Source organism: Marmota flaviventris, chromosome 5 (genome assembly GCF_047511675.1).
Source record: "Marmota flaviventris isolate mMarFla1 chromosome 5, mMarFla1.hap1, whole genome shotgun sequence".
Taxonomy (NCBI): Eukaryota; Metazoa; Chordata; class Mammalia; order Rodentia; family Sciuridae; genus Marmota; species Marmota flaviventris.
This window is the reverse complement of record NC_092502.1, coordinates 45,470,936-45,495,503: the sequence shown is the minus strand read 5'-3', so window position 1 is coordinate 45,495,503 and position 24,568 is coordinate 45,470,936. Positions and strand designations below refer to the sequence as shown.

The following is a 24,568-nucleotide window of genomic DNA, read 5'->3' as shown; positions in this document are numbered from 1 at the left end:
TGTACACTTTTTATCTTTCATTTCATAGTTTTATTATTTAGAATTTAAGGACTAGACCTTGTTGAATTTATACTGCTCTTAGGTTTTACGATTCCTTATAGTCTTTATATTTTTCAGAGACCATATTTTAAAAAAAATCAGTCATGTTTGGTAGCTTTCAAAGCTAATCTCATTTTCTGAAATTTGTCTTGAGTGTTTTGACGTGTAATTATGAGCTGGGTTTATTCAGGGACCACCAAAAGAAAGCAGCGAAGAGACTACCCTGAGAGTGTTCAGATGAGTAGGAAAGTATAACTGGATGCTACTTCTCCCAGCGCCCTGAGACCGCGCCCAGCATCCCCAAAGCCAGCGTAGGGAAAAGCAGAGAGGTGGAGTAAGAAGTGGGGAGCACGCGATATTTCCACTGTTTCTCCGTCTACCTCGGGCCGCTGCGGCACGGCCCCGCCCCCTCACGGCGTCCCGCCCCCAGCACGCAGACACGTCCTTCGCAGAGCTCAAGGTCCCTCCCCCTCCCACGGCGCCCCGCCCCGCCCCTAGGCGGTTGCTCGCGGCGGCCGCCGCCCTCCCCCGGCCCAATGGCGCGGCTGCCGCGTCAGTGATGTGAAGCTTTGCTCTGGCTTGTCCGGCCCCCGGCCCGCAGCCCATTACACCATCCGCCGCGGCAGCCGCTGCAGCCGCTACAGCCCGAGCAGGCTGGGAGGGCGGGAGGCAGCTCGGCGGGGCGGGGCGAGCAGCGCGGCCGGATTCATTCCTCTGGGGCGCGGGGCATGGAGGAACTGTGCGGCTGCAGGCGGAGCAGGGCGGCCCGGGCGGCGGCGGGGACAACGGTTTCCATTTAAAGGGGGCGGCCCGAGCCCGAGCGGCCAGCGGCAGCTGGAAGGACTAGCCCCCGGGCAGGTAGTGGCTGCGGCGGCGGCGGCGGCCTGCCAGGGCCCGGGCCGCGGCCTGAGCGCCCGCTGGGAGGCCTGGGCGGGAAGGAGGGCGCCCCCGGGAGCGGCAGGCGGGCGGCAGGCTGGAGGCCACGGGGTGGTCAGACCCCGGGAGGGGGTCGTGATCGATCGCGCAGTTTAGGGAAGAGTTCTCGGTGTCTGGAAAAGGTACTGCGCTGGTTATCTAGGGGCGATTGTGGTTTGGGGAACTCGCAGATCCTTGAGGGGGGGGGTACGCAAAATGAGGCGGGCGAACTTAATGGCTAAAACGCAGCCGGATTTCCTGAGACCGTCGAGTTTTAAAGGAAAGAAAACCTTGGAGTGAGGGCTTTGGTGTTAGCTGCCCAACGACTGGTGTGCCCGACCTTTTTGTTCCTTTTCGAAACCCATCCCAACCACAATGAGGCCTTCCAGCCTGGCGCCCTTGGCCCCCTCTCTGCAAATGCAAGCAAAAGAAACATTTCTGAACCTGTCTGTCTCCTTGTCTCGGTTGTACTTTCCTTGGGTGTGTGCAAAGCAAAACTAGAACAAAGCTTGGCTGGTGAGAACTAGAGACGAAAACCAGTTGCCTGTAGTATTTAAATTTTCCGCACACAGAAGAGAGAGGGCCTCCCACCAAAACATTTGGGTCTCCTATGAACCCTTTTGTATTTTCCTTTCCCACGTGTGTGTGTATGTGTGTATGGGGGGGGGGGCGGACTAGCCTCTAACGTACGGCTCACACCCCCACCCTCCGTTTCTTCCCACACTAGTTAGAAATTAAGAAAAATCTAGTGTTTTTCCCTTTACCTATGGAAAATTCAAAACTGCTACTTTTTTTTTTCTTTCTCTAGTTTGGTGCTCTGGTTATCAGATGTTGGAAGGCAATAGGACAAAACATACTCTCCGTGGGTTTATATCCGTTCTGGGGTGCAGTGACTAACATTGAACTTTGGTTCCTGTAACTCTTGCCTGCAAGAGAGCTAAGCCGGAGCTTTACTTTGAAGGATAAAGCACAGCCTCTCAACTGGACATAAATGGATCTAAAGACAGCGGTGTTTAACGCAGCGCGGGATGGCAAACTCCGGCTTCTCACGAAGTTGTTGGCAAGCAAATCTAAAGAGGAGGTTTCCTCCTTGATCTCTGAAAAAACAAATGGGGCCACGCCACTCTTGATGGCTGCCAGGTATGGGCATCTCGACATGGTGGAATTTCTCCTAGAGCAGTGCAGTGCCTCCATAGAAGTCGGGGGTTCTGTCAACTTTGATGGCGAAACCATTGAGGGGGCTCCCCCTTTATGGGCGGCTTCTGCAGCAGGGCATCTGAAGGTGGTCCAATCTTTGTTAAATCATGGAGCATCTGTCAACAACACGACTCTAACCAATTCAACTCCTCTTCGAGCTGCATGTTTTGATGGCCACTTGGAAATAGTGAAGTACCTTGTAGAACACAAAGCTGATTTGGAAGTGTCAAACCGGCATGGGCATACCTGCTTGATGATTTCATGTTACAAAGGACATAAAGAGATTGCTCAGTATTTACTTGAAAAGGGGGCAGATGTTAATAGAAAAAGTGTTAAAGGTGAGTTTATTTTTAATTTTTTAATGTGTCTAACACTTATTTTAAGGAAGTTTGATACATAATTATAAGCATTGGTGTTGAGTTAGCCAACACAGACCTTTTTCGATTAGGTAACTCTTCTAGTATTACCTTGTTTAGTGTTTCTCTAATATTAGATAATATATTGAACAAGTGTGAAAAAAGACCTGTCACTATGTTAAGCAGTATATTCTTTAATTTGGAGTAAATTCCAAAGAATTTTTTCCCCACAGTTACAGAGCATGTTAATGGTAATTGATCTAAGCCTTTAGGTCTATAATTTAATCTGTTTGGAACTGTAGTTAAAGGTAATAGCATTTTCTCAAGCTTTTTATTTTTTATTTTTAAGAACAACCTTGGCGTAGAAACTACTATAGTTAGTGAGTCATCATTGTGTTTGTTCTAGGTAGGCATTTCATTTGTTACTCTTGTCAGGGAAGGCTAGGCCAAACTGACATGAAAGGATTAATATCAGTGGAAAAGGCTAATATCTATTCCCTGATTCCACATTTATTTGTGGTCAATAGGAAATCCTTTTATGTAGAACATATGTTAAATATAGCAAAAGAAAACAGATTTTTAAAAACTGCTTCAGTACTGAGGGAGCAAAACAAGACTGTTAAATGTGAATTTGTTGACTAGCAACAATGTAAAGACCTTTGTTCAGAGAAGAGCTGAACATTAAACAATTGTGTTTAATTTTCATCTATTTTAATAAGCCACAAGGAGTGATAATTTAGAATTCTTTAAACCCTTAAAAGCAACTATTTTTCTTAGAATAATTTTGATTCTTGAAAACTGTATTTTCCTTAAATAATTCTATTCAACAACAGAGTAATTCACTACCTAATTTTGAAAAGCTCTTAGAATTTAAAAGTAGCATAAAAGCATGTTAAATATTTCAAATAATACAAAGTGGATTACAGTGTTTACAGTGAAAAAATAAGTGTTATTACTCCTGATTTCTAGATCTCCAACACACAGGAAACCACTATTTGCTTTGTCCTTCTAGATAGTCTATGCATCTACAAGTATACTGGTCTGTACATCCCTTTCCTCTCTTTTCTACTCACTGTTGATGCATATGATTCTGTCTTTATTTTCTAAAACCACAATTTATCTTGGCTGTTATTCATCTCCAACACACATAGCTACCTTAATCTTCTTTCACAGGTATACAGTATTTAATTGTATGAATGTACATAATTTATCTAGTCTCTATTAATAGACATTTAGGTCATACTCCATACTGTTTTAATATAAACAATGTTGCTGTGAACATTCTTGAACAAAAATGTGTCTTCACACACTTGTGTGAGAATAGCTGTAGTATAAATACCTGTATTTGGAATTGCTGAATCAAAGTGATGTATTTATAATTGTGATAGTGTTGGGTTGCCTTTCAGAGAGGTTAATTTTGGGGCCCTACATTAGTAAATAAGCATATTTATTGAAGATAATATGATCTTTTTTTGGTTTGTTTTAAAGGTTAATTGTAAAAATATACAAAATCATAATTTTCAGAAATTCTTTTTCAGATCAAGTGTGAAAATCTGGCAAACTCCCAGCACTCAGTTAATCCAAAGATATTTTTGAATTTTGTGTACATATATATGTGTGCAGTTTTATATGCTGTTCTATAACCTGTTTTTTAAATGGAGTTTTATGTTGCTTCTGGTTTTTCAGTATGACAAAGTTTCTGTAAACATTCTTTCTTACAAGTGTTTTTATTTCTGATTATCTTTAGAGGTAGGTTGTTGGGTCAAAAGACAATGACTTTTTAAAAACATGTCATCCTTTTAAAGAACATCATGCTGTTTCAGGAACAAAGTATTCTTTAACCATGTTAATATTTGGAATGCTTTGAAATTTGGAGAAGTGAAAGAGTTAAAAGGTATACCTGCTTGTTAGATTTTTTTTTTTTTTCTTTTGGCTATTTTTAAATCAGCTTAATGATGTTCAGATTATTGGTAAACTCATATATTTAAGTCAAATCAAGGGTGTTTTAAACACTTAATGTCATTGGAGAGGTGAGACTGGTATTATTTCCCTCTTTTTCCAAGCTGCTTTATATATTTCTGGAGCCATAATGTATGAGAGAACTAGAATATAAATAACTCATATTTTTGTCAGCATTTCCTTCTAGTAAACTGAACAATATTTTATTACCTCTAAGCTATTTCAGAAGAATGTTCCCTTTATCACCATCCTAATCTTACAGCTTTGTATGTGAGGTTGTGAATGCTCCATTTTTGTTAGTCTGCTAATTCTGTCATTTTTTTCCCCAGAATCAATATCTTAATATGTACTCCTTTAAAAAAAAGTACACATGAGAAGACAATTGCATAACAGAAGTTGTTTCAGATAGCCTTAGTTTTATGTATATATATATTATAGAGATTTTTATCACTTTTGTGAATCACCTTTAACTTTTTTTCATGGTGCCATTTAATTTCAAGAATGATTATTTATGAATATTGGGGGCAGGTTCAAGGAATATGTACCCTCCTTTACTCAGATCCTGAAGCTTTGATTCTTTGATAATTATTCTCTCATTGACTCTTTGGGGTTTTTTGTTTGTTTTAGTTGGTGAATGGTAATCAAAAAAGCAGGACCCACTTGAAACTGAGGCAGGAACACAGGAGAAGGATATGAGATAGCAGCAAAGTAGTTCCACCCAAAAAGTGGAAAATACTGATATAACTTGGGATAAAGTGGGCTCTCTTTTTTGTGGTGTGTGTATGGTACTGTAGATCCAACCTAGGGCCTCCTGCCTGCTAAGCAAAGGTTCCTCCACTGGGCTCCATCCCCAGCCCAATTTCTTAGGATACTTTACATGTCATCCATGGAAATATTCTGAAAAAAGAAAATGCCAATACAAAATGCATGTGACTTCTGCATTCCATTACTTTTTAACAGGTAGTTGACATTTGAATATACTATTTAACCTCTTTCCATTACTTTTTAACAGGCTATTAGCATTTTGAACATGTTCTAACTTAAGGTGGAATTCATTCATTAATTGAGAGCATTTCTTGAGTCCCTCAGTGTGCCAGGTTTTTAAATGTAGGATATACAAAGATGAGTAAGACAAGATGTCCAGTCCTTGATTTTCTGTTCTTGAGGTTTGATTGGACAGACAGGTTCATAACTGCTTATGCTTACTTAAATGACAATATGTTAAGTGCAATAGTAGTGCTTTCTTTCTTTTTTAAATTTTTTTTTTTTTTTTTTTTTTTTGTAGCTGTAGATGGACAGAATGCCTTTATTTTATTTGTTTATTTTTATGTGGTGCTAAGGATTGAACCCAGTGCCTTGCACATACGAGGCAAGTGCTTTGCCACTGAGCTACAGCCCCAGCCCTCTGTAGTGCTTTTTTTTTTTTTTTAGTTGTAGTTGGCAGATCCTGAAGATTTGATTCTTTGAAATTATGTCACTTATTTATTTTTATGTGGTGCTGAGGATTAAACGCAGGGTCTCGCATGTTCAAGGTGAGGGCTCTACCGCTGAGCCACAACCCCAGCCGGAGTAGTGCTGTCTTCTGTTAGATATTTGGAAATATTTTATCCCTAACAAATTATTACCTAAGGGAATAATGGGTTCCTTTTTCCCCCAAAGCACTATGGGAGAAAATCTTTGAGATATTCAGGAATAACTCTGTAATTTAACACTTATAACAATTGATTTTTTGAGGCAAATCAGAAGTAATTATATAAGCACTTTTCAGAGCTTTCACAGAGTTTTTTCCAGCACTTCAGGGTTATAGTTGATTTGTTTTCTTTGGTTCTTTCATTGTTTGTTTTGGGTTTTTCTGTTTTTGTTTTTGTTTGGATTCAATAGGACTTTGCAGATCTGAAGTGAAATTACTTAAAACCCTCCAGTTGAACAGTTGAAAGTGCTATTAACATCACTGTCTAGGTTGGAATTAGGAGATTAAGCCTAGAAGACACTTTGCTTATTCATGGGTTAATCATATTAGATACTGAAGGTAATTAAGTAAATTGAAAATAAATATGGCAAGGCATTATGTTGAATATTTTGGAGGATGTCCAAAGTATCATAATTGTTAACTGTTAAAGGAATGGTAAAAACAAGCTATGTTGTAGGATTTTGGAGGAAGAGTGTACTGACTGGGAATGCATCGTCAAGGTAGAAAATGAGCCTTAAAAGGATTGTTGGGGTTCAAATCTGCAGAGAGGTTGTGGTACTTTTCTAGGCTTAGGAAATTGGCAAAAGGAAAGGCACATTGAGAAATACACTTGGAGGGACCAGGAATTGGAAAGGTGGCACATTTGGATGAATGAATTCTAGGTAAAGGAGTTAATTTTATTTGTCATGCATGGTAAACCAGCAAGTTTTTCAGCAGAAAAATAACAGATTTAACTGCATTCTGCTACACTATAAATCACCTAACTGCAATTCTACTATATTGTAATTTTTTGAGGCCCGAGACCTGGCATTTCTGTCACATGCATTAGGAAGAGTATCTGGTCTATAATGGATATTTGGTAAGTGGGATTGTTGAATGAGTTGGGTTTCATTGAGGAAAGATTGTTAGCTCCTTGATAGCAGTGTATTTTGTGGTTATTTTTGTATATAGATAAATAGAGTTGATGAAGACTTGAAATAACAAAGTAAGGTAGTAATTGTCAAAAATGAGTAGCATGGGCTGAGGTTGTGGCTCAGCGGTAAAGCACTCGCCTAGCACTTGGGAGCCCTGGGTTCAATCCTCAGCACCACATAAAAATAAAATAAAGGTATTGTGTCCAACTACATATTTTAAAAAATGAGTGATATAGGTAGAACTTTGAAGGGATAAGAAAAATCTGTGTAGATATGGGATAGGTGTAGTTAGCATTAAGAAAGATTTGAGAAAGAGCTAATTTGGGCATTTTTTTTTCCTTATGGAATTTGATAACATAAATAATTGGAGAGAACCACATGTATAATGTTGAACCATGTTTGTATCTACCACCTTACTTCAACAATTATCTACATCTGCCATATTTTGAAAAAGTGTTTCACTCCTTTTGTTTTCTGAAGTAGTTCAAAGCAAATCTAGAAACATTGTATTACTTCTCTCCCATAGTATAGTCATTTTAGGGTATGGATGCGTTTTATTCAAGGAAATATTTTTAAAAATTCTGTTTTTCCCTCACTGTAAATGCAAATAAATTTTAAGGGAATTTCCCCTGTAAATTAAAAACTGTTGGTATAAAGATATAGACTAAGATAATGATTGTTGTCATGGTATGTAGACTTATTTTAGTGTAGTTTAATACTATCTGAGTGTTGAAAGCTGAGGTTCTCTGTTGAGAACTCAACTTTTGTTTATCTCAGAACACCTTCTTGAGAGGAAAGTAAAAGGGAGTAGGCAGGGATTTAAAATTTCTCTATACTCTGTGACATCTTTGGTTTTATTTTGATTTAATAATGTTTATATAATTTTACAATTGAATTCATTAAAGTTCCATGTTATTTCTTTTCTCTCTTGGATCTCCTGGCACATTTGTCTGTATCCTTCAGGAGACTTAACATCTTAGTTGGGTAGGCTAAATTGAGTTCACTGGGGAAATATTCATGAAACCTCTGTCCACGGAAATTGGATTTTGAACTGTGAATCCTCACAGAATTGAACTGAGGTTGGTGAGAATGAGCAACAATGTTAATTTAAGAAGAGTTTTGCTTATTGAGGTTCAGGTGTATATTGCCCCCTCACTGGGTTCATGTTTATCAGATTTATGTTGGTTAATTAAATTTGTTTGCTTAAAATAAAATTCAAGGAAGTCTGGTGTTCTAGTGATTTATGATCTTGAGGTAACAGAAATAATATATGTGTTGGAAGATCCATGTGGAAAGGTAGGGAGGGGTCCAGATAAAGAAGTTCACCATGAATGGTAATCTCACCAAAACATTTGTCTTCCTCTCTTTTCCCCCTCTTGGGAAGAATTGTGATTGAATAGACAGTTTGTGAACTACACTGGCTAGGAAAGGGGAAGTCTGAATTGTAATGTTTTCAGTCTTTAGATGAGATTTTTACAGATATTAATTATTGAGCCCTCATCCCTTATCTCTACCTAGCCTTGAAAATTCTACTTTACATCAAGATCTATTTCAAAATGGATGGGCTGTGTTTGACCCTCAACACTGTAAAACTAAAAAATAAAAATAATAAATAGCTTTATTAAGGTATAGTCCTCATGCCATTTACCCATTTAAACAATTCAGTGGCTTTTTAGTTTGTTGAAAGAATTGTAACTCCATCACCTTAAATCAACTTTTCATCCTCATCCTGCATCTTACCTTTGTGGATGCAAATATTTTTTAGCATTTAACTTTGCTGTGAGTTCAAGAACATGTGTTATAAAATTTATGTACATTTCTAGTTTAGTGCGTTATACAAAGAACTAATGAAGGGCTGGAGATATAGCTCAGTTGGTAGAGTGCTTGCCTCCCATGCACAAGGCCCTGGGTTCAATCCCCAGCATCAAAAAAACAAAACAAAAAAAGAATTAATGAAGAGAGCTCATAGGACTCTTGGCAGTTTGTTTTTCTTTTTGCTGTACTGGGGATTGAACCCAGGGTTACTCTAGCACTGAGCTACATCCCCATCCCTTAAAAAAAAAATATTTTTTTAAAAATTGTGAGACAGGGTCAGGGTCTCCCTAAATTGCTGAACCTGACTCAGGGTCTCCCTAAATTGCTGAACCTGACTCGCTCGCTCTCTTTTTTTTTTTTTTCCTTCTTTTTTTATGCACTTTGTCCTTGAGTATCTCCCATGATAGAATATAGATGTGAAAGGGAAACAGTAGAGAAACGTTCTAGTACTGCTTTGATATCCTAAATTGTTTGTTTCTTTATATTCTTCTCACTTCTCTCAGTGCACACAAATTATAGTTATGCAGGTATGTAATACTTGGATCAGTATTATCCTGTATTTTGAACTGTATCCCAACTTCCATCTTGATTAGTGGGTCTCTTTTAGACCCAGCTCAGCCCAGTCTAGCTTCAAAGATGAGGAAAAGTGGGTTGGTGTGAAGCAGGTTGAAGAGGAGAGATAATAGTGTTTCCAAACAAATCTGTTACACTATAAATTCCTTCAATTGCTGTTTGTTAATTAAAAGTGCAAGTATTTTTAATTTTAATTGAATTTTTAAAAAGCTTCACTGAATGTGCTGGAGATGTACCTCAGTGGTAGAGTGCTTGCCTAGCATGTGCCGGGCTGTGTTTGATCCTCAACACTGTAAAACTAAAAACTAAAAATAATAAATAGCTTTATTAAGGTATAATTTACATGCCATTCACCCATTTAAACAATTCAGTGGCTTTTTAGTATATTGAAAGAGTTGTGCCTCCATCACCTTAAATTAACTTTCATCTTCCCTAAAATATCATGTTCATTAACCACTCACAACCTGCCCCCCATCCCCGAACCGTACTAGTCTTAAGTGACCAGTAATCTTTCTGTGTAATTTTGCCTATATTGTATATGTGGATTCAAAATATGTAGTCTTTTGTGATTTTTTTTTTTTAATACCAGGGATTGAACCCAGGGGCACTTATCCATTGAGCCACATCCTCTTAGCCCTAATATATATATATATATTTTAGAGACAGGGTCTCACTGAGTTGCTTAGAACTTCACTAAGTTACAGAGGCTGGCTTTGAACTTGTGATCCTACTACCTCAGCCTCCTGGAACCCCTGGGGTTACTGGCATGAGCCATTGTGCCCAGTTTAAATCATTTTTATCCATTCAGCAGTTGAAGGACATTTGATTGTTTCTACTTTTTAGCTTTTATGAGTAATGCTGTTGTGGACATTTATGAATAAATTCTATAGATGGATATTTTCATTTCTTTTGGGCACATATATAGGAGTTGGAATGTTGTGTCATGTGGTAACCCTAACCTGTCGAGGAACTGAACTCCAAACCATTTTCTTTCTTTTTTTTTTTTTTTTGTTCAAAAGTTGCATTTTATTATATGCCAAAGATAATTTAAATGAGTTATTATGGTATTGTTGAGAGTGACTCCACAATTAAGATTCTGGTGAAAACAAAATTAGGATACAAAATATAACACATTAATAATGCTATTAGAATATCCAACAAAGTATAAACCTAATTACAAAAAGATATTTTTTTTTATTAGTTACACATGACAGTACAATGATCTTGACAATTCATACATTTGAATAAATGGGGTATAATTTCTCATTTTTCTGATTGTACAGGTTGCAGAATCACATTGGTCATACAGTCACCTATATACATACAACAATAATAATGTCTATTGATTCCTTGGAAAGCTGGGAATGGAACCACCATTTGACTCAGCTATTCCCCTTCTCGGACTATACCCAAAAGACCTAAAAAGAGCATACTACAGAGACACAGCCACATCAATGTTTAGTAGCACAATTCACAATAGCTAGACTGTGGAACCAACCTAGATGCCCCTTCAATAGATGAATGGATTAAAAAAAATGTGGCATTTATACACAATGGAATATTACTCAGCACTAAAAAATAAGATCATGGCATTTGCAGGGAAATGGATGGCATTAGAGCAGATTATGCTAAGTGAAGTTAGCCAATCCCTAAAAAACAAATGCTGAATGTCTTCTCTGATATAAGGGGTGTGACTCAAAATGGGATAGGGAGGAAGAGCATGAGAAGAAGATTACCACTAAATAGGGAAGAGAGGTGCGAGGGAAAAGGAGGGAGAAGGGGATTTGCACGGAAGATGGAAGGAGACCCTCATCATTATACAGAATACATGTATGATGTTGTGAGGAAAAAAAAAAAAAGAGAGAGAAGTGTGTCCAAACCATTTTCAAAGCAGCTTGTTGAATGAATGAATTGGATTCCTGTAGGCAATGTAGGAGGGTTTCAAGTTTCCTATACCTTCTCCAGCACTTGTTATTATAGCCATCCTAGGAAATAAAAAGTGGTATTTCACTGTGATTTTGGTTCCTATTTTTCCCATGGATAATGATGTTTAGCATCTTTTCATGTACTTAATTCATATGCATATTTGGCATTTGTGTATCTTCTTTAGAGAAGTATCTTTGTATTTTTTGTATGCTTTAAAAATTTTTATTATCTAGTTTCAAGAGTTGTTTGTGTATTTGGAATACGAATTCTTTATCAGATATATGATTTGCAAATATTTTTTTCCAATTCTGTGGATTGTTTTTTCACGTTTGATGGTATTTCTTATAGCAATTTGGATTTTTATTTTACAGACTGATTTTTAAAAAAAATTTCACTGTGGGCCACTTATTTAACTTAAACAAGAAAATTGTTAAAAATGGACTGTAGAGTTTACCCGTACCATTTACTACATATGAACTTTCCATGAATGAAACTGTGTAAGTTAGTTGTAAAATACATTCTGTTCTTGCTTTGGCATCTATTTAAATTTCGAGTAAGCAGAATAATGGGATTTCATTTCTGTATGGTATAAAACAGGGCTGCAACCTAGCCTTCCATTTAAACTTATATACTTAATGTAGCTTTTGGATATGTTAGCCATATGACAAATATATCTGTAGCAAACAAGAAAATAAGATTCTTTCTCTAATTCTTTGCTTCTCAAGGATGAGCACCATAGATATCACTTGGAACCACTCCATATCAACTAGTTACAATCTACATTTTACTATGAGTTTCTGGTGATTTTGTATGTTCAAGTTTGAAAAGTACGGCTTTAAGCTTGACTTGTACTAAAAACAACACACATACATAAAATTGTTAACTTTTAAGGATTCTTCTACAAAGAGCAAAATTTGTTGGATTGTTATTGATAGAAAAGCAATTCAAATTATAATAGGCATTTTGCATTCATTAAATATTTTGCAGTTCTTATGAGAACATTTCTGTTTTATTGAAAAACTGCTTAATTCTGTCTATTAATTTGGGAGGTAACTTAGAAACTTGATCCTGGTGAGTTGTAGTAATTTTACTCAAATTGAGATATTTATATATGCTAAATTGAAGTTCTTGTACAATTTAGGTGGTATAACAATTGCGTGCCTTTATCGTTAAGTCAAACCAAAACATCTAATGATGACTAATGAGACTCTTAAACTTCATTCTGTTTCTTATCCAAACTACTGGTTCGTTTTTGGCTTATCTACTTTGAGAAAAACATTGACCCCATTTTAGGAAACTTCTCACAGTTAAGCATGAATTCTCTCTTACGTGCCTGCTATCATGACAGGTGTCTTTAAAATTAACATCTCTGAAGCTTCATATTTCAGATACTTTTTGAGTAATATTACAATGCTTTCATGCATGAGCATTTCTGATAGTTTTCTGTGCTTGATATCCACCCCCAAACATTCCAACAAATGTGGCTATTTTTCATTTTTCCAGATTTTATTAGTACTGTTTCTATGTTCTTTTTTTTTTTTTTTAATTTCAATTTTTTATTGTTGGTTGTTCAAAACATTACAAATTTCTTGACATATCATATTCCACATTTTGATTCAAGTGGGTTATGAACTCCCACCTTCACCCCATACACAGATTGCAGAATCACCTCAGTTACACATCCATTGATTTACATATTGCCATACTAGTGTCTGTTGTGCTCCGCTGCCTTTCCCATCCTCCACCCTCCCCCCTCCCCACCTCTCCCCTCCCCTCCCCTCCCCTCCTCTCTCTCTCTACCCCCTCCACTGTATAACCCTGAGGGTCTCCTTCCATTTCCATGCAATTTCCCTTCTCTCTCCCTTTCCCTCCCACCTCTCATCCCTGTTAAATGTTAATCTTCTTCTCCTGCTCTTCGTCCCTACTCTGATCTTAGTTACTCTCCTTATATCAAAGAAGACATTTGGCATTTGTTTTTTAGGGATTGGCTAGCTTCACTTAGCATAATCTGCTCTAATGCCATCCATTTCCCTGCAAATTCTATGATTTTGTCATTTTTTAATGCAGAGTAATACTCCATTGTGTATAAATGCCACATTTTTTTTTATCCATTCGTCTATTGAAGGGCATCTAGGTTGGTTCCACAGTCTTGCTATTGTGAATTGTGCTGCTATGAACATCGATGTAGCAGTGTCCCTGTAGCATGCTCTTTTTAGGTCTTTAGGGAATAGACCAAGAAGGGGAATAGCTGGGTCAAATGGTGGCTCCATTCCCAGCTTTCCAAGAAATCTCCATACTGCTTTCCAAATTGGCTGCACCAATCTGCAGTCCCACCAGCAATGTACAAGTGTACCCTTTTCCCCACATCCTCGCCAGCACTTGTTGTTGTTTGACTTCATAATGGCTGCCAATCTTACTGGAGTGAGATGGTATCTTAGGGTGGTTTTGATTTGCATTTCTCTGACAGCTAGAGATGGTGAGCATTTTTTCATGTACTTGTTGATTGACTGTATGTCCTCCTCTGAGAAGTGTCTGTTCAGGTCCTTGGCCCATTTGTTGATTGGGTTGTTTGTTCTCTTATTGTCTAATTTTTTGAGTTCTTTGTATACTCTGGATATTAGGGCTCTATCTGAAGTGTGAGGAGTAAAGATTTGTTCCCAGGGTGTAGGCTCCCTATTTACCTCTCTTATTGTTTCTTTTGCTGAGAAAAAACTTTTTAGTTTGAGTAAGTCCCATTTGTTGATTCTAGTTATTAACTTTTGTGTTATGGGTGTCCTATTGAGGAATTTGGAGCCCGACCCCACCGAATGTAGATCGTAGCCAACTTTTTCTTCTATCAGACGGCGTGTCTCTGATTTGATATCAAGCACCTTGATCCATTTTGAATTCACTTTTGTGCATGGCGAGAGAAAGGGATTCAGTTTCATTTTGTTGCATATGGATTTCCAGTTTTCCCAGCACCATTTGTTGAAAATGCTATCCTTCCTCCATTGCATGCTTTTAGCCCCTTTATCAAATATAAGATAGTTGTAGTTTTGTGGATTGGTTTCTGTGTCCTCTATTCTGTACCATTGGTCCACCCGCCTGTTTTGGTACCAGTACCATGCTGTTTTTGTTACTATTGCTCTGTAGTATAGTTTGAAGTCTGGTATCGCTATACCGCCTGATTCACACTTCCTGCTTAGCATTGTTTTTGCTATTCTGGGTCTTTTATTTTTCCATATGAATTTCATGATTGCTTTCTCTATTTCTACAAGAAATGCCGTTGGGATTTTGATTGGCATTGCATTAAACCTATAGAGAACTTTTGGTAATATCGCCATTTTGATGATGTTAGTTCTGCCTATCCATGCACAGGGTATATTTTTCCATCTTCTAAGATCTTCTTCTATTTCTCTCTTTAGGGTTCTGTAGTTTTCATTGTATAAGTCTTTCACCTCTTTTGTTAGGTTGATTCCCAAGTATTTTATTTTTTTTGAAGATATTGTGAATGGAGTGGTTGTCCTCATTTCCATTTCAGAGGATTTGTCGCTGATATACAGGAATGCCTTTGATTTATGCGGGTTGATTTTATATCCTGCCACTTTGCTGAATTCATTTATTAGCTCTAATAGTTTCTTTGTAGAGCCTTTTGGGTCTGCTAGGTATAGAATCATATCATCTGCAAATAGTGATAATTTAAGTTCTTCTTTTCCTATTTTGATGCCTTTAATTTCTTTCGTCTGTCTAATTGCTCTGGCCAGTGTTTCGAGAACTATGTTGAACAGAAGTGGAGAGAGAGGGCATCCCTGTCTTGTTCCAGATTTTAGAGGGAATGCCTTCAGTTTTTCTCCATTCAGAATGATGCTAGCCTGAGGCTTAGCATAGATTGCTTTTACAATATTGAGGTATGTTCCTGTTATCCCTGGTTTTTCTAGAGTTTTGAACATAAAGGGATGCTGTACTTTGTCGAATGCTTTTTCCGCATCTATCGAGATGATCATATGGTTCTTATTTTTAAGTCTATTGATGTGGTGAATAACATTTATTGATTTCCGTATATTGAACCAGCCTTGCATCCCAGGGATGAATCCTACTTGATCATGGTGCACAATTTTTTTGATATGTTTTTGTATCCGATTTGCCAGAATTTTATTGAGGATTTTTGCATCTAGGTTCATTAGAGATATTGGTCTGTAGTTTTCTTTCTTTGAAGTGTCTTTGTCTGGTTTAGGTATCAGGGTGATGTAGGCCTCATAGAATGAATTTGGAAGTTCTCCCTCTTTTTCTATTTCCTGAAGTAGCTTGAAAAGTATTGGTATTAGTTCTTCTTTAAAGGTTTTGTAAAATTCTGCTGTATACCCATCCGGTCCTGGGCTTTTCTTAGTTGGTAGTCTTTTTATGGTTTCTTCTATTTCCTCAATTGATATTGGTCTGTTTAGGTTGTCTATATCCTCCTGACTCAATCTGGGCAGATCATATGACTTAAGAAATTTATCTATGCCTTCACTATCTTCTAATTTATTGGAGTATAAGGATTCAAAATAGTTTTTGATTATCTTCTGTATTTCTGAAGTGTCTGTTGTGATATTGCCTTTTTCATCCCGTATGTTTGTAATTTGAGTTCTCTCTCTTCTTCTCTTCGTTAGCATGGCTAAGGGTCTGTCGATTTTATTTATTTTTTCAAAGAACCAACTTTTAGTTTTGTCAATTTTTTCAATTGTTTCTTTTGTTTCGATTTCATTAATTTCAGCTCTAATTTTAATTATTTCTTGCCTTCTACTTCTTTTGCTGTTGTTTTGCTCTTCTTTTTCAAGGATTTTGAGATGAAGTATGAGATCATTTATTTGTTGGTTTTTTCTTTTTTTAAGGAATGAACTCCAAGCAATGAATTTTCCTCTTAGGACTGCTTTCAATGTGTCCCATAGATTCCGATATGTTGTGTGTGTGTTTTCATTCATCTCTAAGAATTTTTTAATTTCCTCCTTGATGTCTTCTATAACCCATTGATCATTCAGTAACCTATTGTTCATTCTCCAAGTGATGTATGCTTTTTCCTTCCTTCTTTTATCGTTGATTTTCAGTTTCATTCCATTTTGATCAGATAAGATGCATGGTATTATCTCTACTCCTTTATATTGTCTAAGAGTTGCCCTGTGACATAATATATGATCTATTTTTGAGAAGGATCCATGTGCTGCTGAGAAAAAAGTGTAACTGCTTGATGTTGGGTGGTATACTCTATATATGTCAATTAAGTCTAGGTTATTAATTGTGTTATTGAGTTCTATAGTTTCCTTATTCAACTTTTGTTTGGAAGATCTGTCCAGTGGCGAGAGAGGTGTGTTGAAGTCTCCCATGATTATGGTATGGTGGTCTATTAGACTCTTGAACTTGAGAAGAGTTTGTTTGACAAACATAGCTGCACCATTGTTTGGGGCATAAATATTTATGATTGTTATGTCTTGTCGGTGTATGGTTCCCTTAAGCAGTATGTAGTGTCCCTCTTTATCCCTTTTGATTAACTTTGGCTTGAAATCTATTTTATTTGATATGAGTATGGACACTCCTGCTTGTTTCCGAAGTCCATATGAGTGATATGATTTTTCCCAACCTTTCACCTTCAGCCTATGTATGTCTTTTCCTATCAAATGTGTCTCCTGTAGGCAGCATATTGTTGGGTCTTGTTTTGTGATCCATTCTACTAGCCTGTGTCTCTTAATTGGTGAGTTTAAGCCATTAACATTTAGGGTTATTATTGAGATATGGGTTGTTCTTCCAGCCATATTTGTTTATTTCTGTTACTAAACATGGTTTGTTTTCCTCTTTGATTATTTTCCCCCCCTTTACTGTCCTACCTCCCACTGTTGGTTTTCATTGTTATTTTCCATTTCCTCTTCCTGTAATGTTTTGGCGAAGATGTTTTGAAGAGATGGTTTTCTAGCTGCAAATTCTTTAAACTTTTGTTTATCGTGGAAGGTTTTAATTTCATCTTCCATCCTGAAGCTTAATTTCGCTGGATACACAATTCTTGGTTGGAACCCATTTTCTTTCAGTGTTTGAAATATGTTATTCCAGGATCTTCTAGCTTTCAGAGTCTGTGTTGAAAGATCAGCTGTTATCCTGATTGGCTTACCCCTAAATGTAATCTGCTTCCTTTCTCTTGTGGCTTTTAAAATTCTCTCCTTATTCTGTATGTTGGGCATCTTCATTATAATGTGTCTAGGTGTGGATCTCTTATGATTTTGCACATTCGGCGTCCTGTAGGCTTCTAGGATTTGGGATTCTGTCTCATTCTTCAAGTCTGGGAAGTTTTCTCGTATTATTTCATTGAATAGACTGCTCATTCCTTTGGTTTGGAGCTCTGTACCTTCCTGTATCCCAATGACTCTTAAGTTTGGTCTCTTAATGTTATCCCATATTTCTTGGATGTTCCGCTCATGGTTTCTTAACAGTCTTGCTGAGCTGTCTATGTTCTTTTCCAGTTGAAATACTTTGTCTTCATTGTCTGATGTTCTATCTTCTAAGTGTTCTACTCTGCTGGTAGTATTCTCCATTGAGTTTTTAAGTTGGTTTATTGCTTCCTGCATTTCTAGGATTTCTGATTGTTTGTTTTTTATAACCTCTATCTCCCTGTATAGTTGATCCTTTGCTTCCTGGATTTGTTTGCGTAATTCATTGTCGAAGTGATCTTTCATTGTCTGATTTTGCTGTCTAATGTCTTCCTTGATACTCCAGATCATCTGAAGCATGTATATCCTGAATTCTTTATCTGACATTCCATCTGCTGCAGCTGTTACCTCTTCTAAAGTTGCGTTGACCTGCATTGCTTGTGGTCCTTTCTTTCCTTGTCTTTTCATACTGCTTGCGTATCTTTCCTGCAGGCGCAGGCGGCGGCTCTGCTCTCTCCTTATTCCAATTGGGGTGTCGTGGCTACCACGCCGGCAGGTCACTGGGCCTGTTCTGGGCGCTGGCGGCGGCTCTGTTCTGCCCCTACTCCAATTGGGGTGACGAGTGTACCACGCCGGCAGGCCACCGGGCCTGATCCGCCGGTCGGTTGCAGGTTTGCCTACCCTGCAGGCGCGGGTGGCGGCTCTACTCTGCCCCTACTCCAAATGGGGTGACGTGTCTGTCATACCGGCAGGCCACTGGGCCTGTCCCGCTGGTCGGTCGCAGATCTGCCCACCTTTCGGGCACGGGTGGCGGCTCTGCTCTGCCCCTACTCCAATTGGGGTGTCGTGACTAACCCGCCTGCAGGTCACTGGGCCTGTTCCTGGCATGGGCGGTGACTCTGCTCTGCCCCTACTCCAATTAGGGTGGTGTGTGTACCACGCTGGCAGGCTCCTGGGCCTGATCCGCCGGTCTGTCGCAGGTCTGCCTACCTTGGAGGCGCAGGCGGCGGATCTGCCCTGCCCCTCCTACCACGTCTGCGGACCCCTGGGCCTGATCTGCAGGTTGGTCACAGGTCTGCTCACCCTGCGGGCACGGGTGGCGGTTCCGCTCCGCCCCCACTCCAATCGGGGTCACGTGGCCACCACACCAGCAGGGCCTGATCCAGGCGTGGGAGAAGGATCTGCTCTGCCCCTACTCCAGTTGGGGTGACGTGTGTACCACACTGGCAGGCCACTGGGCCTGACCCGCCAGTCTGTCACAGGTCTGTTTACCTTGCAAGCGCGGGCGGCGGCTCTGCCCCGCCCCTTCTACCACGCCCATGTACCACTGGGTCGCGGGTCTGTCCACCTTGCGGGTGCGGGTGGCGGCTCCGCTCCGCCCCCTCTCCAATTGGGGTCATGCGGTCACCACGCTGGCGAGCCGCTGGGCCTGCTCCGGGCGCTGGCGGCGGCCCGGCTCCTCCCCTCTGGCTCGACGACAAATTGAGGAGACTCGGGTGTCTGTTCCTCACCCCCCCTACCAGGAGACCAACTCTGTTTCTATGTTCTTTTGTAGTTGAAAATTAATGTATTTACATTATATTATTTTAGCTTTCCACAGAAATGCTTTAATTGAATTGATACTTCCTGTTGTGACATTAGCTTGATTTTAAAGGAATGCCCATTTAACAAACATGTCCTTTGAGAAATCATTAAAACTTCCACTATAAAATCAGTGCCTTAATTTTTTTTTTTCCCTCAAATGAACCTTTTCTTGAACAGGTGTTGAGAATAGTATAATATTGTGTTTTTCTTTTTCACTCTCTTTTTTGCCTTAGTTGAAGGTAAATTTATTAAATACTAATATCCTTGATTTCTTCTGGGATGCCTAGTAATTTTGTATTTGAACTCTATTCAATTATTTATTGCCTTTGAGAACACAAAAGGAAAACATAATAAGGTACTAATGCAACTCTTTTGGAAGAACAGTCATCGTATAATGTGAATGTTTTTAAAGGGGCTTGAAAACTTGGGAAATGTCCAAGTTGAATCTCTCGTAATTGGCATATGTTGCTATGAACCTAAAGTTCAAGTCAGTGATGTTACCTAGCAAAAATTAAACATGACTTCAACAATCTTTGATGTGTAACAACTCAAATCAGTCATAAGAACATAGTAACTCGATTTTTAAATTTGTATGTTACCACAATAATTTTTCACAAGAAATTGTAATCAGTACTTAGAGTATAATATTCTTGAGTGAAACAACTGATAGAGCAAAACAGACAACTGGCTATCATAAAGTATTAACACATAGACTAATTCTAGAAACTGAAACATGTCATTAAAGAAAATTTGTTAGTAGACATGAGACATTTTCTTTACCTAGCAGTAGAAGTAATATAAATTTAAATATTAATTTCAGTGCTAGAATGAATGCTATAAAAATGGTACTTTAAAAAAGCTTATTCCCAAATCTTGGGGTATAACTTGGTAGCAGAACATTTAAAGTGCAAGACCTTAGGTTCAATCCCCAACCCCACAAAATAAATATATAAATAAAGTTTAATCCTTTGACAGTGAATTGAAGATGTATATTTATCCATTACATATTTGAGTTCCTACTTTAAACTAGGCATTTATTTATTTATTTGATTGATTAATTTTTGTATTGTGATCTTACTGTGTTGCTGAAGCTGGTCTCAAATTGACATCTCAAGTGATCTTCCTGCCTCAGCCTCCTAAGTAGCCTGTACTTCAGCATATGTTGTTTGGCATTTGTTTATTGAAGTATTACATACAGTAAAATTCACCCTTTTTAGTATATTGTTCTGTAAGTTTTAGCAAACATACCACTGCTACAATAAAGATAACAAAAATTTTATTCTCACCCCTTTTGAGTTTAACCCCTTCACTAGTCTCTGGCCATCATTGGCCTGTTATCTGTCCTTATTTTTTTTAGGCACTAATTTTTTTTAGCTGTTGAATGAACATTTATTTTATTCATTTATTTATATGTTGTGCTGAGAATTGAACCCATTGCCTCACACATGCTAGGCAAGTGCTCTGCTACTAAGCCACAACCCAGCCCCCTAGGCACTAATTTTTTCTTTTTTATAGTAGGCTTTCTGCTATCAAATTCTATTTTTTTTAATATTGATTTTTTAGTTTTAGGTTGACACAATATCTTTATATTTATGTGGTGCTGAGGATCGAACCCAGTGCCTCACACAAGGCGCGTACTCTACCACTGAGCCACAACCCCAATCCCTAGGCACTAATTTTATTTTTTATTATTTTTTTTGCAAGCTGTTAACTATTTTATTTAATGTAACTGATAAAGTTAATAGACAAATATATCTTAAGGTAACAAAATGTTATAACTGATGTTTACCATCTACATTTTAAAGGATATTTTAGTATAGCCAAAGACTTTACAAGTGGATTTTACCTATTTTTGAAATGTAAAATGCACAATTATAATATTCATACTACATATTTTACAATTTTAAAGTTTTAGCGAAAAAATTTGAGTCTCTGCAAGTAAAAGCAAGAGTTCTTCTATACCTGAAACAAATAAAATGTATTACTAGTAAAGTGCCAACAGATTAGATAATGCAGTTTCAACTATTTCGTTTAGGGGTAGGAGGACAAAAGTACGTAAATTGATTACAGAACTAGTTATTTTCATTCTATTAGTATAGAACTAGCAATTTTCATTATGATTCATAATAAGCAAAAGAGTGCTTATAGTAGATATTAACCACAATAAAGAATTTTTCTCAAGAAAGATCACAACTAACTTGACAAGCTACTCAGATATTAATAGAGTTTAGTGTCCAGGGTTTTTAAAAAGTGCATTCTTAAACTAAGATAAAACTAATTCTACCAATAGCAGGAAATAGTTTTAGGGACTTCAAATAAATCAGATAATCTCTCTTTTTTTTTTAATTGGTAAAATAGGTTTCCATCTGTTGAAAATAGAAGGATCTAGTGTTGAATGACAAGGTTTGGCAAAAGTATTTTCTCGCAGGTGAAAGCTTGGTATGCATTGCTTTAAGATGCATCTTTCCCATAAAGAAAAAATGTTTATTAGATGAATACAGCACTTTTCAGGCACTTGATCTCACTTGGTGTTCAGATGTTTATTTAATGGAAAAAGATTAAATTATAAAGTGACTTTAAGCCATGTTCCCACAGAACATCTGTGTTCTGTAAACTAAATTCAGATGTTCCCTGCTAAAATCAAATAACGATTAGGTACTAATTTTAATAGTGAAAATTCTAAACAATGCAAGTGTCCATCGACAAGGAACTATTTATATAAGTTTGGCACATTCCCTTAGTTTTTCACTATTAACCTTTAAGAAAAATTATGTAGTATCTTTGTAGTTTATAGAACCTATCCAGACCGTGTAGTAACATTAATATAACAAAATGCCCAAGATGTTGGTGAGAAGCAGGAAGCAGTTTTGTATGTACTGATTATAACTTTGTCAACAAACAATATACTGTAGATAAAGTATGTTTCAAAAAATTGGAAGAAAGGATTTTAAAATTTTTACCATAAAGAAATGATAAATATTTGAAAAGATAGGTTTTAGTCCAATTTAAACATTACACAAAGTATAAATGTATGGAAACATCTTGTTGCCCCATTAAGATGTTTTTTTTTTTTTTTTTAAACTTGGGGTGCTTAACTACTGAGCCACATCCCCAGCCCTTTTTATGTTTTTAAATTTTGAGACAGGGTCTTGCTAAGTTCTTTAGGATATTGCTTAGTTGCTGAGGTTGGCCTCAAACTATCTATCCTCTTGCCTTAGCCTCCCAAGTTGCTGGGATTACAGGTGTGTGCCACCACATCTGGCAGTATATACAATTTTAATGTTTTCATGTATTGAAAATCACTTTGGCTGGAGAGTATAACTCAGAGGTAGAACACTTGTCCAACATATACAAAGCCCTGGGTTCAATCCTTGGCACTGAAAAATAAGTAAATTAAGTAAATAAAATTAATTCATTAAATTAATTTAAATTAATTTACTGGATACAGTGGCTCATACCTTGTAATCCCAGCTGCCTGGAAAGCTGAAGTAAGAGGAACAAAAGTTTGAGGCCAGCTTGGGTAACAACGAGACCCTGACTTGAAAAGTAAGGGCTGGGGATGTAGCTCAGTGGTAGAGTGCTCCTGGGTTCAATTCCCAGTATAATAATAACAATAACAATAACAATAATAATAATAATGTAATTAAAAAGTATGACTTGGAGAGATGATACAAAAGTTACATTGGCTTTAAAATTATACTTTTTTTTTTTTTTAACAAAAAAAAAATTTTAAGTCTCTCTCTTACAAACTTTAAGTAGTAGTCCAGGCTATAATTTAAAAACTCATCTTGCCAGATGTGGTGTCTCATGCCTGGTCTCATTTGGTGTCTTAGCAACTAGAGAGGCTGAGACAAGAGGATTGATACTTTGAGACCAGTGAGGTCCTAAACAATTTATTGAGATCTTATCTTGCAATAAAAAAGGCTGGGGATGTGGCTCAGTGGTTAAGTGCCCCTTGGCTCAGACCCCCATTGTAGGGGAGCTTTAGGGTCTTCCGAGGCATGAAAGTATGGTGGTTACATGCTTGATCTGTTGGGTAGTTGAGATCTCCTCTTTTAATTTTATTTTTTGAGCTTATTTTGTCCTCAAAAGCTATGTTTGGATCACTTTTGGTGATATCAAGTATTAAAAATTTAGAATCTACCTTAGCTTTTTGTGGGACAGAAACAATATAGGATCTTATACTTGAGGAATAGACAATTTAGGTAAGAGAATCTATTTGCAAGGCAGCAGCATTATACTAGTGTAAGGTATATATAAGTATATACAATTTTAATATTGAGTATCTACCAGGATGAGACATAGTCACCAGACATGTCCAGAATGACAAATTGATATGGTATAACCAAGAAGGCCTCTTTGAGTTGCTGAAATTCTTGAGAAACTTGAAGAATAAGAAGTTAAAAAGGTAAAGAAAAAAGTGCATTATAGAAAATCAAGACATGGAGGTGGAAATAAACTGGTGCTGGAAGAAATGGGTTGGAGTAATGTTAAAAGCATATGTAGAATCTGTAAGTGTGGGAGTATTAATAATGTCTTGGCAAACTGGGGTCAGCTCCACTTAGTACTACCTGAGAGAGCTAAGAAATAGCTCTCATGTTTTACATTTTTTAGCTTTAAAGTTTTTAGTGGTTGGGAAAAATGTCAAATGAGAAATATTTCGTGATATTTAACAATTTCAGAGTTCATAAATAAAGTTTTATTGAAAATCAGTTGTGGGGCTGCGGATGTGGCTTAAGCAGTAGCGCGCTCACCTGGCATGCGTGCGGCCGGGGTTCAATCCTCAGCACCACATACAAACAAAGATGTTGTGTCTGCCGGAAACTAAAAAATAAATATTAAAATTCTCTCTCTCTCTCTCAAAAGAAAAGAAAAAAAAGAAAATCAGTTGTGTCTACTAGTTTAACATATTGCCTATGGATACTTTCATTCTACTTGGCAAATTTCTACTGAAATCTTATGGCCTGCAGAGCCTAAAGTGGACACTAGCCTTTGCCATCCCCTTGGCTAGATGCATGATGAATCATTCACACCAGTGGTAATGAGAAATGAGGCTGGAGGATTTGGGATCTCAAAATATTTCTGTCATTTAAAATCCACATCCCGATGTGTATCTTAAGTGTGTCTATGCTAACCAAGATATAATCTTTATTCACATAACATGGTTTCTAAACCATAAATTTTATTACTCTCTTCTCCACATAAATAGTGCTTGAGAATCAATGCTGT

At 37.6% G+C, this 24,568-nt stretch overlaps 1 protein-coding gene and 1 non-coding gene across 3 annotated transcripts in view; both read left to right on the top strand.

Annotated features, from left to right (window-relative positions):
- The first annotated feature begins 740 nt into the window (after nucleotides 1–740).
- Nucleotides 741–24,568, top strand: part of Fem1c (fem-1 homolog C) — a 34,400-nt gene continuing 10,572 nt past the window's right edge. Inside the window, exons 1-2 of one of the 2 annotated variants that reach the window (XM_027941097.2) lie at nucleotides 741–897; nucleotides 1,763–2,489. In XM_027941097.2, coding sequence (XP_027796898.1) covers nucleotides 1,946–2,489 — 544 coding nt within the window. In that variant the 5' untranslated portion in view covers nucleotides 741–897; nucleotides 1,763–1,945. Of the gene's footprint in view, nucleotides 898–958; nucleotides 1,098–1,762; nucleotides 2,490–24,568 lie in introns of those variants that run through there. The other variant, XM_071612198.1, reaches the window with a different exon arrangement.
- Trnag-ccc (transfer RNA glycine (anticodon CCC)) lies at nucleotides 8,933–9,000 on the top strand. Its single transcript has one exon. It is a non-coding gene; the product is annotated as a tRNA-Gly (tRNA).